At 38.7% G+C, this 13660-nt stretch overlaps 1 protein-coding gene across 2 annotated transcripts in view; it reads left to right on the plus strand.

The window, feature by feature from the left end:
* Nucleotides 1-839: 839 nt before the first annotated feature.
* Nucleotides 840-13660, plus strand: part of TMEM242 (transmembrane protein 242) — a 28301-nt gene continuing 15480 nt past the window's right edge. Inside the window, exons 1-4 of one of the 2 annotated variants that reach the window (XM_088795340.1) lie at nucleotides 840-1587; nucleotides 2189-2289; nucleotides 8697-8834; nucleotides 13442-13614. In XM_088795340.1, coding sequence (XP_088651466.1) covers nucleotides 1500-1587; nucleotides 2189-2289; nucleotides 8697-8834; nucleotides 13442-13456 — 342 coding nt within the window. In that variant the 5' untranslated portion in view covers nucleotides 840-1499 and the 3' untranslated portion in view covers nucleotides 13457-13614. Of the gene's footprint in view, nucleotides 1588-2188; nucleotides 2290-8696; nucleotides 8835-13441; nucleotides 13615-13660 lie in introns of those variants that run through there. The other variant, XM_019749274.3, reaches the window with a different exon arrangement.

The following is a 13660-nucleotide window of genomic DNA, read 5'->3' on the forward strand; positions in this document are numbered from 1 at the left end:
TTTCTTTTTGGCCTCACCGTATCCTGCGTTCTTGTGTGGGGAGCAGGAGCAGAGACCCCGCAGGCCTCCCTGCATGACAAATGGCGCAGCGAGCAGGGTCTCCCGCAGGACAATGAGCTAACGTGTATGAGTATTTATTTGAGCCAGGCACTATGCTAACTTCTTTATTTACATTGCTGCATTTAATTCTCACAGCAACCCTATGAGTAGGTACTATCAGTTTTTTTATTGTACAGATGAGAAAACTGAGGTATAGAGAGCCTAAATAATGCCACCAAGTTCACATAACTGAAAAGTGGTTTAGGACCTGAGCCCAGCTTCTAGCTATTAACTGCGTTTAACTGATGCAAAAACTGACGCATTCGTTTACTCATTCATCCAATATTTATTTAATATGAACAACTAGGTGACACACTGAACATAAAAATGAATAAAGATCTCCATCCACATCTTCGAGAAGTTCATGGCTTTTTTTTTTCCTTTTGGTTCAGAATAAACAAATGACAGATTGCCTCACGTTAAAAGATGTTGTCATATGATGTCAGCGGGGCAATAGATTGGGGGAGTGGGGTGATTACTTTGTGAGGGGTGAAATGTCTATTACATTGTTTTGTACACCTGAAACTAATAAAAATAAAAAGATGCTGTCGTGTGTCTGTTTGTGAGGCTGAAAGATTTTCTATGACTACCAGTGTCCTCTCAATGGCTGTTGACAAAATCCACCGCCATTTGCCAATGAGCCTCAGGCTGTGGAGCCCAGGCCTGCCCGCGGCTGCAGCGTTTCCCGGCTGGAAGGGCCCAAGCCCGGCCTTGACGCGCCGTGGCGCCCCCGCAGCGCGGTCCTCGCCTCAACCCGCCGCGTTGCGTCCTTCTCTTCAGTTCAGCTCAAGGAGCCGTCCCCTCCCGCCACAGGCCGATGGAGCAAACCCTAGGGCAGGAGGCGCATCACCGAGAGCTGGTCGGCCGACTCCTCCGGGGACAGAACCTGTCACTTACACCTAAAGTGAAAACTGTTAGGAAACGTCTCAGAAGATGACAAAGTCTGAGTCCTGTTTTTTAGAATCGCGAGGTGTAGCGCTGGCCAAAGCCTTGTACGTGGTGTAAGGCTGATCAGGACACTGAGCTCCAGGGTCTCAAATCAGGCAGGGACCCGTCCCTGGCGCAATCTGTGACCCCTCACTGCCTCCTAGAGTCCGGGCTGATCACTGTTTCAAGTGGACACCGCATTAAAGTGCAGCCATCGTCACCGTGGAGCTGGCAAACGCTCCTCCCGGGGAGACGGCCTTGGCGGAGGCCGCGCTGGGGACACTGGGTGCAGCGACCACATCTTCCACGTCCCGCGGCGGGGAAGCGGAGAGGGTTTAGGGACGGCGGCCGATCCCCGGACGGGTATTCAGGTCGTACAGGCGGAGTTGAGAGCGGAACCTTTCTGCTCCGCCTCGCTCTCTCTTTCACCCGGGCCCCGTTGGCGCCGGACGCGGTAGTGGAGGCTTCTAAACATGGAGGCCGCGGGCGCTGGGCCTGGGGGACGGGCCTCCGGGCTGGAGGCTGCGGGAGCCACCGACGACCGGCTTTTCGTGGTTAAAGGTGTGTTGTGCTGAGCTGCGGGTGTCGGGCGAGCTCACCCCCGAGCTCTGCCTGCGCTGGAGCGGACATTCCCACTTATACCCCGCCCTGGGAGACCTTGGCTTGGATTTGCCTCCGAGTTTAGCACGTGGGGCCCGGCGGCCCGGGTGGGTAAGTGGTCGTGGGAGGTGGAGTCTCCCGTGGGCTCGCGGCTGGTCCGTAGAGCTGCTCTGTGTGCTGCATTCCCCCCCTCCCGTCTGCACTTTCTCTCCTGCCTCCCTTTTCTAATCTCCACTATCTCGTTTTTCCTCCCCGGGAGAAACTTCACGCTGCGGTCCCGGTGCAGGGACCCTGCGCCCATTCTCCGCACTTGAGAATGATACCCTAGAATGACCTCAGGAACCAGAGGTCGTGAGGGCACGCGGGTTTCCAGCCCCTGTCGTTTACCTTTGACAAGAGCTGCTTAGCCTCGTTTCTCGAATTGCAAAAGTGATTTTGAATGTAATTTAAGTAGTACCTGAAACTTGCTAGTGTACGTCTTTTTAACTTAAGGTGTTTTTTTTTTCTTCTTCTTTAATCTCTCTCCCCACCCTCCATGCCTTCCCCCCAAAACTCTTGACAGGTGGAATTTTCCTTGGTACTGTTGCTGCAGCGGGAATGCTAGCTGGATTTGTTACAACATTATCACTGGCTAAAAAGAAAAGCCCTGAATGGTTCAATAAGGTTTGTGACACCGAAATCCATTCATAGCATTGTTATTGTTTACAAATAAATGACAGCTGTGTTGCATAGGAAAAATAAAAATGTTGATGTCCTTTCATATTGCTTTTAGAAGTAAACCTGTATACAGAAGTGCACAAATTAATCAACGGTCTTTATTTTCATTTGGAAAGAAGTAATTATGTGCTTTCTTAAATTTTAGCAGAACAAGACTTTGAAAAGCTCATCTAGTACACTTCCTATTCACAGCATGACTTTAGATGTAAGTCTAGGTAATTCACTGCCCGTTGTAAGAGGCCCTAATATTTTATGTACCACTAAGAAAGAAAAAGTGTTTCCAGTTAAACTTTTGGCACAATACTGATTTCAAGAGGTATTTCTAACTCAGAGATGTTAAAATGTTGGAATAAAGTGCATCTCAGTATCAGTTTAAAACATATATCAGCTTCTTGAACCCAGAGACCATACATGCTTAATGCTTGTGCATTGCTGCAACACCCCTCTCTAAAAAAGTTCCTGGCACATAGTAGGTGCTCAGTAAGTTTTGACTCAATGATTACTTAACACAGAAAATCCTTACTCCATGAGCAAGATTGAGCAGTCATTGTCATGGTCTCATGTAGGTCATTTCCCAAGTTGATGAGAAATTTTCTTCATATTTGCTTGTAGTTACTTGTTCTTAAGTATTATACTATCTCTGCCCTTCCCACCCCATATGGTTTATCCATTACTTTATTGTAGGTGTAAGAGACATAAAAGTGAACAAAACATATCTGCCCCTCTGGAAGCTAGCCTCCGTGCAAGAGAGAGAGGTTAAATACTCACACAGATAACTATGTGATTACAATTTGATGTTTGCTTTAGAAGAACAGTGTTATGTGAAAAATCATAAGCCAGTTGAATTCCCTTTCCACTTACATGCAATACCTTTAATAACCTCATAATCATACTTAAGCCTTACGGATACTGTAATGTGAAGAGACCACATTAAAAGTGCATTTGGACCCGCCTCTGAATATCAGGGCTTATATGGAACTTCCCAGGTCACTCCTATGAACCTCATGGTCATCTCCTCCTATATTATAGGATATATTCAGAGCAGAATATAGCTTGTGGAAGAAATCAATAAAACCTGACAAATACTGGGGCTTTAATAGTGGACTTTGGGTGGATTGCTAAGCTTAAGTGTCCATATTAACCTTCAGGTTAGATCTTTTTGAGAATCTGATGAAAGCTAGGAATTCTCAGGAAAAAAAAAGCACATACAGGTATTCACAATTTTGCATTCTATTTTGTGGTTCTAAGATTTGATTATCACACATGCCCTTTATGGTCTAACACAGTGGTTTTCAAACTGGTCCACAGAACTTTGGGGATCCTTGAGACCCTTTTTGGGGTCTGTAAAGTCAAAACTTTTCATAATAATACTAAGACATTTGCACTGATGGTACAGAAGCAATGGGGGGGGGGGTAAAACTGCCAATGCCTTAGTGTAATTTAGGCAGTGACCCCAAAGTGTACTAGGAGTCATTGTGTTCTTCATTACCATCCATCTGTCATTTTTTAAGAATAGCCATCATTGCATCAGATGTCCTCGTTGAAGTATAAAATTACTAATTTCATTAAATTTTGACCTTTGAACATACCTCTTTAATATTCTGTGTGAAGAAATGGGAAGTACACATTAAAGCACTTCTGCTTTATACCAAAGTAAGATTTATTTTTCGAGGAAAAGCAATTGTGTGATTGAGTTGCACGCTGAACTAGCTGCTTTTTTTCATGGCATATCATTTTTACTTGAAAGAACAACTGACAAACTGTAGTTATTCTGAAGTGGGTATTTGGCAGACATTTGCTTAAAAATTAACAAAATTAGCCTGTCTCTTCAAGCAAGGAGTTCATATTTTTTGCCAATGATAAACTTTGAGCTTTCAAGTAAAAATTAGATCTTAGAAAACTTGTATCTGCCATTGTCAGCTTGACAGCTGCTCAATACTTAAAGGCTTTTCTGATGAGATTGGGGGTGATGTTAATGATGTGATTTTTAAAAATATTTAATAAATGGTGTCAACATTTGAAAGAGCTGTATGACTTGGTAAATCAGTATTTTCTGAATGATCATGATTCATGGATACACTAATGGATTTCAAGGTTACAAAGTACAAAATAATTCATTGATAGGACATCTGGTTTCGTTTTGCAGCTAACCTTAAGAAGCTATTTGTTGAATTTTGGTGTAGTATCAGAGAATGAAGGCTATTAAAATACTCGCCCTTTTTCGAACCATGTATCTGTGAGAGGCTAGATTTTATTCCTACACTGCAACCAAAACACATACTGCAACAGATTGAATACAGAATCTTGTATGAAAATCCAACTGCCTTTTATTAAGCCAGGCATTTAAAGGATTAACAAAAATGTAAAAGATTGCCTCTCTTTGCACTAAATTTTGTTGTTTTATAAGACAATTATTTTTATAAAAATATATTTATGTTAATCTATAATGAGTTTATTATGTTTAAATGAATAAAGTTCAAGAACTTCTTAGTTTTATTTTTAATACATTATATATTGATAAATATAATTGATATAATCAGAAATCTTTGGGGTCCAAGTATAAATGGATCCTGAGACTACAAAGTTTGGGAACCACTGTTCAGGATGGTTAAATATGTAAAGTTTTGCCTCCCCTCTGGGAAAACATTTAAATTAGAGCCTTACCACTGATCCAGACCCTTGAGAGTTAAATTGATTTGTAGAGGAGCTCAGAGGTTCTGGAGCAGTTATTGGGTTTGTCCTGAGGAAGCACCAGTTTAAAACTACTACCACTCAGGCAGTGTACTGCGGGCATTTTTCTCTAATGTCTAACATTTGAGTGCTTACCACGTGCTAGCTGCTGTTCTTAGGGTTAGGATTCACTTTTTAGTTTTCTTCAGAGCCCTGTGAGGTACTATACAGAGGGTGCCAAAAAAATGTATACACATTTTAAGAAAGGAAAAAACTATTAAAATTGTAATACCCATTATATACTGATAACAAAAGATGAATGCAAGATGAATACATTTGACTCCTGCAGTTACAAGAGGTGCTCAGAGTGGTTCCCATCAGCATCCAGGCACTTCTGGTTACGGCGAACAACTGCTTGAACAACAGTGACCAAAGTGTCCACTTGTCTACATTTTTTTGGCACCCCCGGTATTGTACTGTTGTCCCCATTAAACTGAGGCACAGAAAGATTAAGAAACTTGCTCACCATGACGCTCTGTCCATCTTTGATTACGTCTGGTGACTAAATAATGCTTTTCTTTTTTTTAGCATGTTTGTTATTTGAATAGATTTTTGTCCACTAGCCTGAGAATCTAGATTTTAACCATAATACAAATTCAAATCGCAACCCAAAAGACTTTAAAATGGTCAACTGTCAGTTGGGGACCGCCTACACTGTTATTATTTTAGTATGATAATCCTTCCTTTAATGTGTTAATTTGCATTCTCTTAACTAAATCTCATGCTAGGAAACTGGGAGTTGAAGGAGAGCAATAGTAAGTGCTGAATGAACATTCATTTTTCTTCCTCCTCCTTTGAATAAACAGAAAGAGGTGCAAACTAAGGTGGCCAAAAAATTCCACTCTTGAGTTTCTTTGGTTAATTAAAATAGATCAAGGTTTTTGAAAAAACTGCTACATATGTCACATTTGTATAACAGCAGTGTCATAAAATGATTGTGGGACTAATTGAGGCACTATGAGTGAAAATAATGCACATATTATATGGCTATTTGGTTAAAACAATTAAAGCAAATATGAAATAATATATACATACACCAATAATTTACTTATCTAAATTAACATGGTGCCCCTACTTTTATAGCATGGCAAAGTTCTTCAAATAACTGAGTTATTTCAAAACCCATATATGTGATGAGTAGATAAAAAGGGCAAGTCGTCATCTTTCTGCTATTGCTACAACTTCTGAGAAATTATAAAAATAAATCTTTTTTAAAAATGTATATGTTATAAAAGCGCAGCCAGTATTTCTGTGATGTAAAGAATATATCAAAATGTGGTATCAGATAAGAATGCTCTGTAGAGGAAACAACTAGATTGAACATTATTTTAAAATATCAGTTTGATACGCATTAAACTGAAGAAAACTAAAAAGTGAACCTTGTTCTTAGGTATGCAGTTGGCTTTCTGCCAAACCGAACAGTTTGCTCTTGATCTTTCCTGCACCTGTGAATAATAGATTGATTCTTGTCACCTGCTAGAAGATAATGGGCACTCATGTCTTTAGGCATCAGATGTATTGTAAAGACAGTTTCAATTAGAAAATAATTTTTCAGTTTTATCTTGGGGATATTAAATACCATAACTACAATATGATTTGTTAAAGTCAACTTCATATGCACACGCCTTCGTTTTAATTTAAATTTAAAAAATAATGTGGCAGTGAGGGAAAATGCAGCTTTCATTATCTGTTTGTGACTAGCATGTGTGTTTATATCTAAAGATTTTTTAAACAACATGTTTCTTTGGCAAGTCAGTCTTTCCCTGCAGCTAGTCAGCCAATGTTCATTTTGAAACCTCTGAGTAGGATTTATGGAGGTCATGTGACATACAAACCAGAGGAAAAAGCTTGTGACTAGATTTTTAAAAACCTAATAATAAGGACAGATCAATTTTTAATATAATTTCCACTAAAATTCATTTTTGGAAGTATGTACATAATGAGTAATAATGTATTTCATCTCAATCAATTTCTGAGGGTGATACACAAATATAGCATGTATACTATTTTTACAAAGGATGTAAAAGTTTGAGAAAATTAAGATTTTATTAGGAATATTGCTATGCCATTAAGAGTTATTTTTATACATAGTTATCTTTTTCACTTGATTTAGTAAAACAAATGTGGGTTTATGTATACTTTTAAAAATATATGTGTATATATATAATACATACATAATTTCTGTCCTTCCCAGGAAAAGAAGGAATTTTTAATTTAAGTTTCTAAAATAAAATGTAGGCCAAAGCACTTATTTGGTTTAATAATATTTGGTTAGTCATACTACTATTCCGGATGAAAATTTAGGCCAATTAGAACTTCGTGCATTTATGGGAGCTCTGTGGTACCTAGGGAACAACTCTGAAATTACAGCAACAGGAGGAAATTAATTAGATCAGAGAGTATATTGTTTTTGTCATAGAAAATGGCTAAAGAAAAATTTCTTGAAAATTTGGTTGGGTCTAAGGAATATTTACAAAAAGTATAAGTCAGCAAATACTGAGTGTCTACTAGGTCTAGGCACGTGCTAGGCACGGAATACAGATAAACGGAATTTCTGTGTGTTATCAGTAACATTCACAATCACAAAACATGTGTGTAAAGAAACTATTAAGAAATGTGTTGAGCGCTGTCAAAAAAGTATTCTAAAAAAAGAAAAGGACTGAGATGGAAATGCCAGGTGGAAGACAGGATGTTATCAGCTTGCTGTCTCTTACCAGATTAGCTAGTTCGTTTGATGTCATTCTAATGAAAATACCAATGTATGGGCATTTTCTCCAGTTGTTTGGGGGTTGGAGAAATCTTGACAGAATGTTCTAGGGTTTTTCTGGAAGAATTAGTAGGCAAAAAGAGCAAAGAAAATTTTGAGAAAAGTAATGAGTATGATATACTTTCTGGTATTAAGAGTTTTTGTGATTCTATAATTAAATCTGTGGTTGTGGCATAAAAAATAGATAATAAATTAGTGGTACAAAAATAGCTTAAAAATAAACCTCTCTCTATGTAATTTTCTCAAATAAGCTGGGAGGAGGAGGATGATGGATGGAGTGCTGCTGGGGCAGTTGCTAAGCTACTTGGGAAGTAAACTCCCTTTAGTTCATCAGCTCCCATCAAAACCAAAATAAATACCAGATGATCTAAAGAGTTACGGGTAAAAAGAGAGAATTTTAAAACAAAATACAGCTAAAGAAAAAAGGAGAAATGACTGTAACTTTAGCATAGGGGAAATTTTAATAAGCTTAAAAAGCATTAGAATGCACTTGGGCCAAAAACAAAAGGAATTAAAAGTAAACCAAACTAGGGAAATAGGATAGTATATATGATCGGTATAAGGGTTAATGAACATTAATATATAAATAGAATATACAAATAAGAAAACTTCCAATGGGCAATTAACATAAATATACAATTCAAAATACAAGCATTTGATTCATGATAACTTGGGAAAATGTTCATTCTCACTAACGAATATAACTTATAAATAGTTTTTTATAAACTTCCAAAGTTTCTCTTGGGGTATTTTAGTGTGTGTTTTGTTTTTTTTCACATTCATTTCAAACACTCCCTAAATATTTATTCATTGTGAACTGATGCTTTGTATCCCAACCTTTCTGTCTTCATTGCAGGGCAGTGTGGCTACCGCTGCGCTCCCGGAGAGTGGGTCTTCCCTTGCCTTGCGAGCCCTGGGATGGGGCTCCCTGTATGCGTGGTGTGGGGTTGGTGTGATCAGCTTTGCCGTCTGGAAAGCTTTAGGCGTTCACAGTGTAAGTAACTACAGTCCTGGAATTGGTATCTGGAGTGTTCGTTCTTCTTTCTGCGATCTAAATCTTTCTGATTTTCAAAATGGAGTATAATTTGTTCTCTGTCTTGGGAAGTAATGACAGAGAATGTGACTCAATTCTTACTAACAACTAGGCAACTTCTCATTACTAGTAAATCATATAAATAAATATTTGAAGATGGTGAAACTTCAAATATAAGTTAGTGACCAGTTCATAGCAATGTTCATGCTATATAAATTGGCACTAGCTACTTGTTCAGTCAAATTATTTAATTTGGAGCAACTTTCTATGATGTTTGACATCCATATATATCAATATCCTAAAATAGTTAAAGCATTTTAAAATTGTTATTTAAATTCTTAATGTGTTTACTAGAGAAAATCCAAAAAGCGTGTGTGTGTGTTGTGTGTGTGTGTGTGTGTGTGTGTGATTTATTTCCCAAGCTAAAGAGCTGTACATTCAGAATGATTGGCTTCTTTCTAAATAAACTACTGGTAGGAAGTTCTGTGAGCCAGGCTCTTTGTGACAGGTAAGAATTGATGGTGGCTTGGAATAGGTGGCGGCCGTGGAGTTGATGGAAAGAGGTTCTGGATATATTTCAGAGGTAGAGTCAACAAGCATTTGTTACCAATTGGATGCCAAAGGTGAGAGAAAAGGTGAAGTTAAGGATGTTGCCAAGGCTTTGGGCCTGAGCAGCTGGAAAATGGATGGAGACCAGTGTGACAGGAGCAGGCGTGGGGTTTATTGTCAGAAGCTCAATCTGGGACTTGCCAGTTTGAGATATCAGTTAGATAGCCAAGTGGAGAGTCAAGTAAGCAGTTAGCTATAGAAGGTTGGAATTCTGGGGAGAGGTGCAAGGTAAAGAAATAAATTTGAGACTCATCAGCATACAGATAGTATTTAAAGCTAGGAGACCAGGTGAGCCCACTAAGGCAGTGAATGTAGAGAGAAAAGAGAACAGGCTCGAGGAAGGAGCTCTTGGGCACTCGTAAGGTTTAGAAGTTGGGGAGTGGGGAGAAAGCAAAGGAGATTTCCCTGCCGAAGAAGTAGGGAAAGCCAGGAGAATGGTAACTTGAATGCCAGGTGAAGAAAACATTTCAAGGAGGTGTATGCTGGGGCCAAGTCACATGAGATTGTTCATGAGTTAGCAATGTGGCGTCCATGATGTGTAAAGCGTGAGGGGAGGCGATCCAAGAGAATGGAGGAGAGAGATTGGAGGCAGTATGTATAAACATGCCTTGAGTTTTGCTGAAAGGAAAAGAAATGTGGTCATAGCTAGATGGGGGACTTGGGGTCGAGAGAGACAGACAGATATTAAGTAGGGAGAATTGACAGCAAGTGTGCGTGCTGAGGGGAGTGATTCAGTAGAGGGCAGGAAGAGGAGGATTGCTGGAGCCATGGGTATTGCTACTATTACTGACAGGATTGAGGTTTTCGCATTTGGCTTAATCATAACTAAACATAGGCATTGTACTTTTCACTCAAAATTTGCTGATAGACAAACAAATATTGCTTTTCTCTTAGTCTGACTAACCTTTATTTTTAAAGAAACTGCTTGCAAATTTTCATAGACCAACAAACTTAGGTTATTTAAATTAAATTGTATGCATGAGACCTTGGGCTCTATGGGCTAGACTGTGCTAGTTTAGTTTCTAGAGTGTGAACTTTGTTGTGTGGGACTGATAAGAGGACTGTTGTCTAAATAAAATATTTAGAGGAGAAAAATTCTTTGCTGATTGGCCCTATTGAATATTAGGATAACTTGGGACCCTTTTAGATTGTATCTTCCTGTCTTTGACTAAGAAGAGAGACTGCAGATACACTCTCCCTACGGTGTGTCAGTTTGAGCTCCTCCTCTGAGAATTCTCACAGAAAAACGGACCACTGATACTTTGTCAAGGGCACATGTTTTAAAAGCAGCAGTGTTTATTGATTTGATCATTCAGAAGACGTTTGCGGGGCTCCCCTGTGCTAGGCACTGTGCTAAGGCAGGGCTCTCTAGTCAACTTACTATAGAAAGCTTAGGTTTCAAGACTTTCTAAGCAAATTCTTGCTACATGACCCTGTTCTGAGGCTTGTGGAGAGCAATATGGTATATTTCAGCCCTACATTTAGAGAGTGCCTGCATTTGAGAGTTTCGATGGTAACTGAGGTTGCCCTGAATCCAGTGATGAATTTTTATCACTATATACTGCCTGTTACTAGGAAATGTCATTTTTCAATGACTAAGGAAATAGTCTTAGTCAGAAAATGTTGAACAGAGATGGTCCAAGTCTGTACACTCAATAAATAATTGAGATGATCATTCCAGATAAATGCAGGTAAATCAAAATCAATTCCAGTGTCAAATAATTGTTGGATAGCTGCCTTCAATTACACTAAATCTTCAATATAAACGCAGTTCAAAAAAAGAAGGGTGCCATCTAATGGCTGACCGAGAACAGCTCACATTCCCTGTTCTAATTCACAGCTACATCTGCTGGCCTGAAAAAGAACATGTAGAAAATGCTTAAATCAAAGCTCTTCAGATTTTTAGAAATATTTTAGATTTATTTTTTGTTTATTCATAATTGTAGTATTTCATTTCACGTAGAATATGTATAACACATCAAATATAAATATAAATTTGTATTTTACACAATGGTGTATCATTTAATCAGAGGTTCCAAAAAAGGAGAGATAGGAACCAATCCTGTCAGCTGATTGAAGCAGATAAGTGGGCCCAGAATTTAAGAGAGGACCCTCCCCACCTCTGTGTAGCAGTCAGTTCAGGTTCAGGCTTTGCCTCACCTGCTCCACCCCCAACCAGTCTTGGGCCGGCAAACATGGCCTGATCGCTTAGTATGGGTTCATCAATTACTTTAAATTATGGTATTTTATTATCTGATTATGACTGAGGCAACATTAATTTTATCACAGTAACTTAAATGAAAAGAATGAACAGTTACCATGGGTTTATGGTCCTGGGAGACTGACACCTTCAGGCCAGATGAGTGCACGCCATGCACTGGGATTAGATCGTTTTATCAGGGTAGACATTTGAAGTTTAGAGAATAGTTGAGGTAAATGCTCTTCAGTTAGTAAATAGGACCTTTTGTGATACCAACTGGTAATTCCCCAGTTATCAAAAGAAAACCATGCCTCCTACAGTTATTTATTATACGTTACTCAAGAGCAATGGCCTGTTCACTTTGTTTACCTTTTATTAGTTATAGTAGGTATTGATACTTGAAAGGATTTCTGAAGAAGTTGAGTGTATTTATGGTTAAACTATCTTACCTTTTTTTCTCCCCCTAGAAGGAAAAACATTCGGTGTATAACTAATCCTGATTTAATATGACGGAAGCTGTATAGCTTCTTATGTCTGTGGACCCATGTTCTGTTTTTTTGAAGTGAGGTTGTGTTCTCAAAGTACTGGTTAGAATTGCACATTGCTAATGTTTATTGTGGTTTGTCTATAATATGTTCATGATATTTGGTATAGTTAGAATTTACAGATCATTTCGAGTTGTTGCCCTCCTACAAGCTAACTTCAATAGTAATAAAACCATGAATGAAAACATGCTTAGTTATTGTGAAATACTTTAAGGTGGCCTGGTGGCTCAGCGGTTGGAGCACCGTGGTCCTAATGCCAAAGGCTGCCGGTTCGATTCCCACATGGGCCAGGGAGTTGCGCCCTACAACTAGACTGAGAAATAATGGCTTAAAAACCAGGCGGGGGCAAAAAAAAAAAAAAAAAGAAGAAGAAGAAGAAAGAAAGTACTTTAAATTGTCCAGAGATGTATATTTAAAAATTAACTTACAAAGGAAGGGCGTTTTTTGCTTTGTTTACCCTTTTACCATGGGGATAAGAGGTATTTGTCTCTATTGCCATATATTGGTATTTATTTTTAAAGAAAAATATATTTTGGACCTATCTTTTTTTTTAACAGAGATGGCTTTGGTATTTTTGTTTGTTTGTTTGTTTTTTTGTAAAAATATGTCTTCATTGTGTTTTAGAAAAAAAGAATCAATGTAGGAAAGTGCAAAAAAGGAAACAGATCTCACTGAGTTATAATCACCCATTACAGTGAAATATCCTCAGACCTTCTTCTATAGGCATTTCACATAATTGCATATAAATGCTGTTTTACTAGGCTATTCTGGCACCTTTTTTCACTGGATAGTCATAGGAACATTTGCGCTGTAGAGTATATAAATCTCCATCACTTTTAATGGCCACATGGTACTCTATTGTGTTTTATAATTTATTTAATCATTCTCCTGCCAACAGTGTTTAGATTGTAATTTTTCACTGTTACACACCAGAGTGTACCTTCATAGGCGTACATCTTTTTGTACTTGTCTTGGTCAAGAAATTTGTCCTAAGGACAGAAGATGTTATTGTTGAATCAGAGGGCATGTTAAAAATGTTTTTGATATTTGTGCTAAGTGGCCCTCCAGGAAAGTTGATGTAATTTAGAAGATGTCAACAGTGCATACAAGTTTCCTGGCACCCTTGCCATTAGTGGCTTGTATTACTCTGAAATGGTTGCCAATCTGATAGGTGGAAAATAATCTCTTTCTTCCTTTACTGCATGTCTCTGAAGGCCCTGCTGCTGTAAAGGCTTTTACGGAAATTGTGATTGCAGTCGTGCCTACTCTCCAGCGCCAGTGTTGCCTCCTCGTCTGCTGACATTGGCTGCTGCTTTCTGAAAAGCTTAGGCCTCTTTTTCTTTGAAAAAATAAAAGTAAAACAGATGAATAAAACATATATTAAATATTTCTCTTAAAATTGTCATTTAACTTTCGTATTCTAAGAAACATCC

This window comes from Rhinolophus sinicus, chromosome 2 (assembly GCF_057876585.1).
Source record: "Rhinolophus sinicus isolate RSI-liver-muscle chromosome 2, RSI-T2T, whole genome shotgun sequence".
NCBI classification, from domain to species: Eukaryota; Metazoa; Chordata; class Mammalia; order Chiroptera; family Rhinolophidae; genus Rhinolophus; species Rhinolophus sinicus.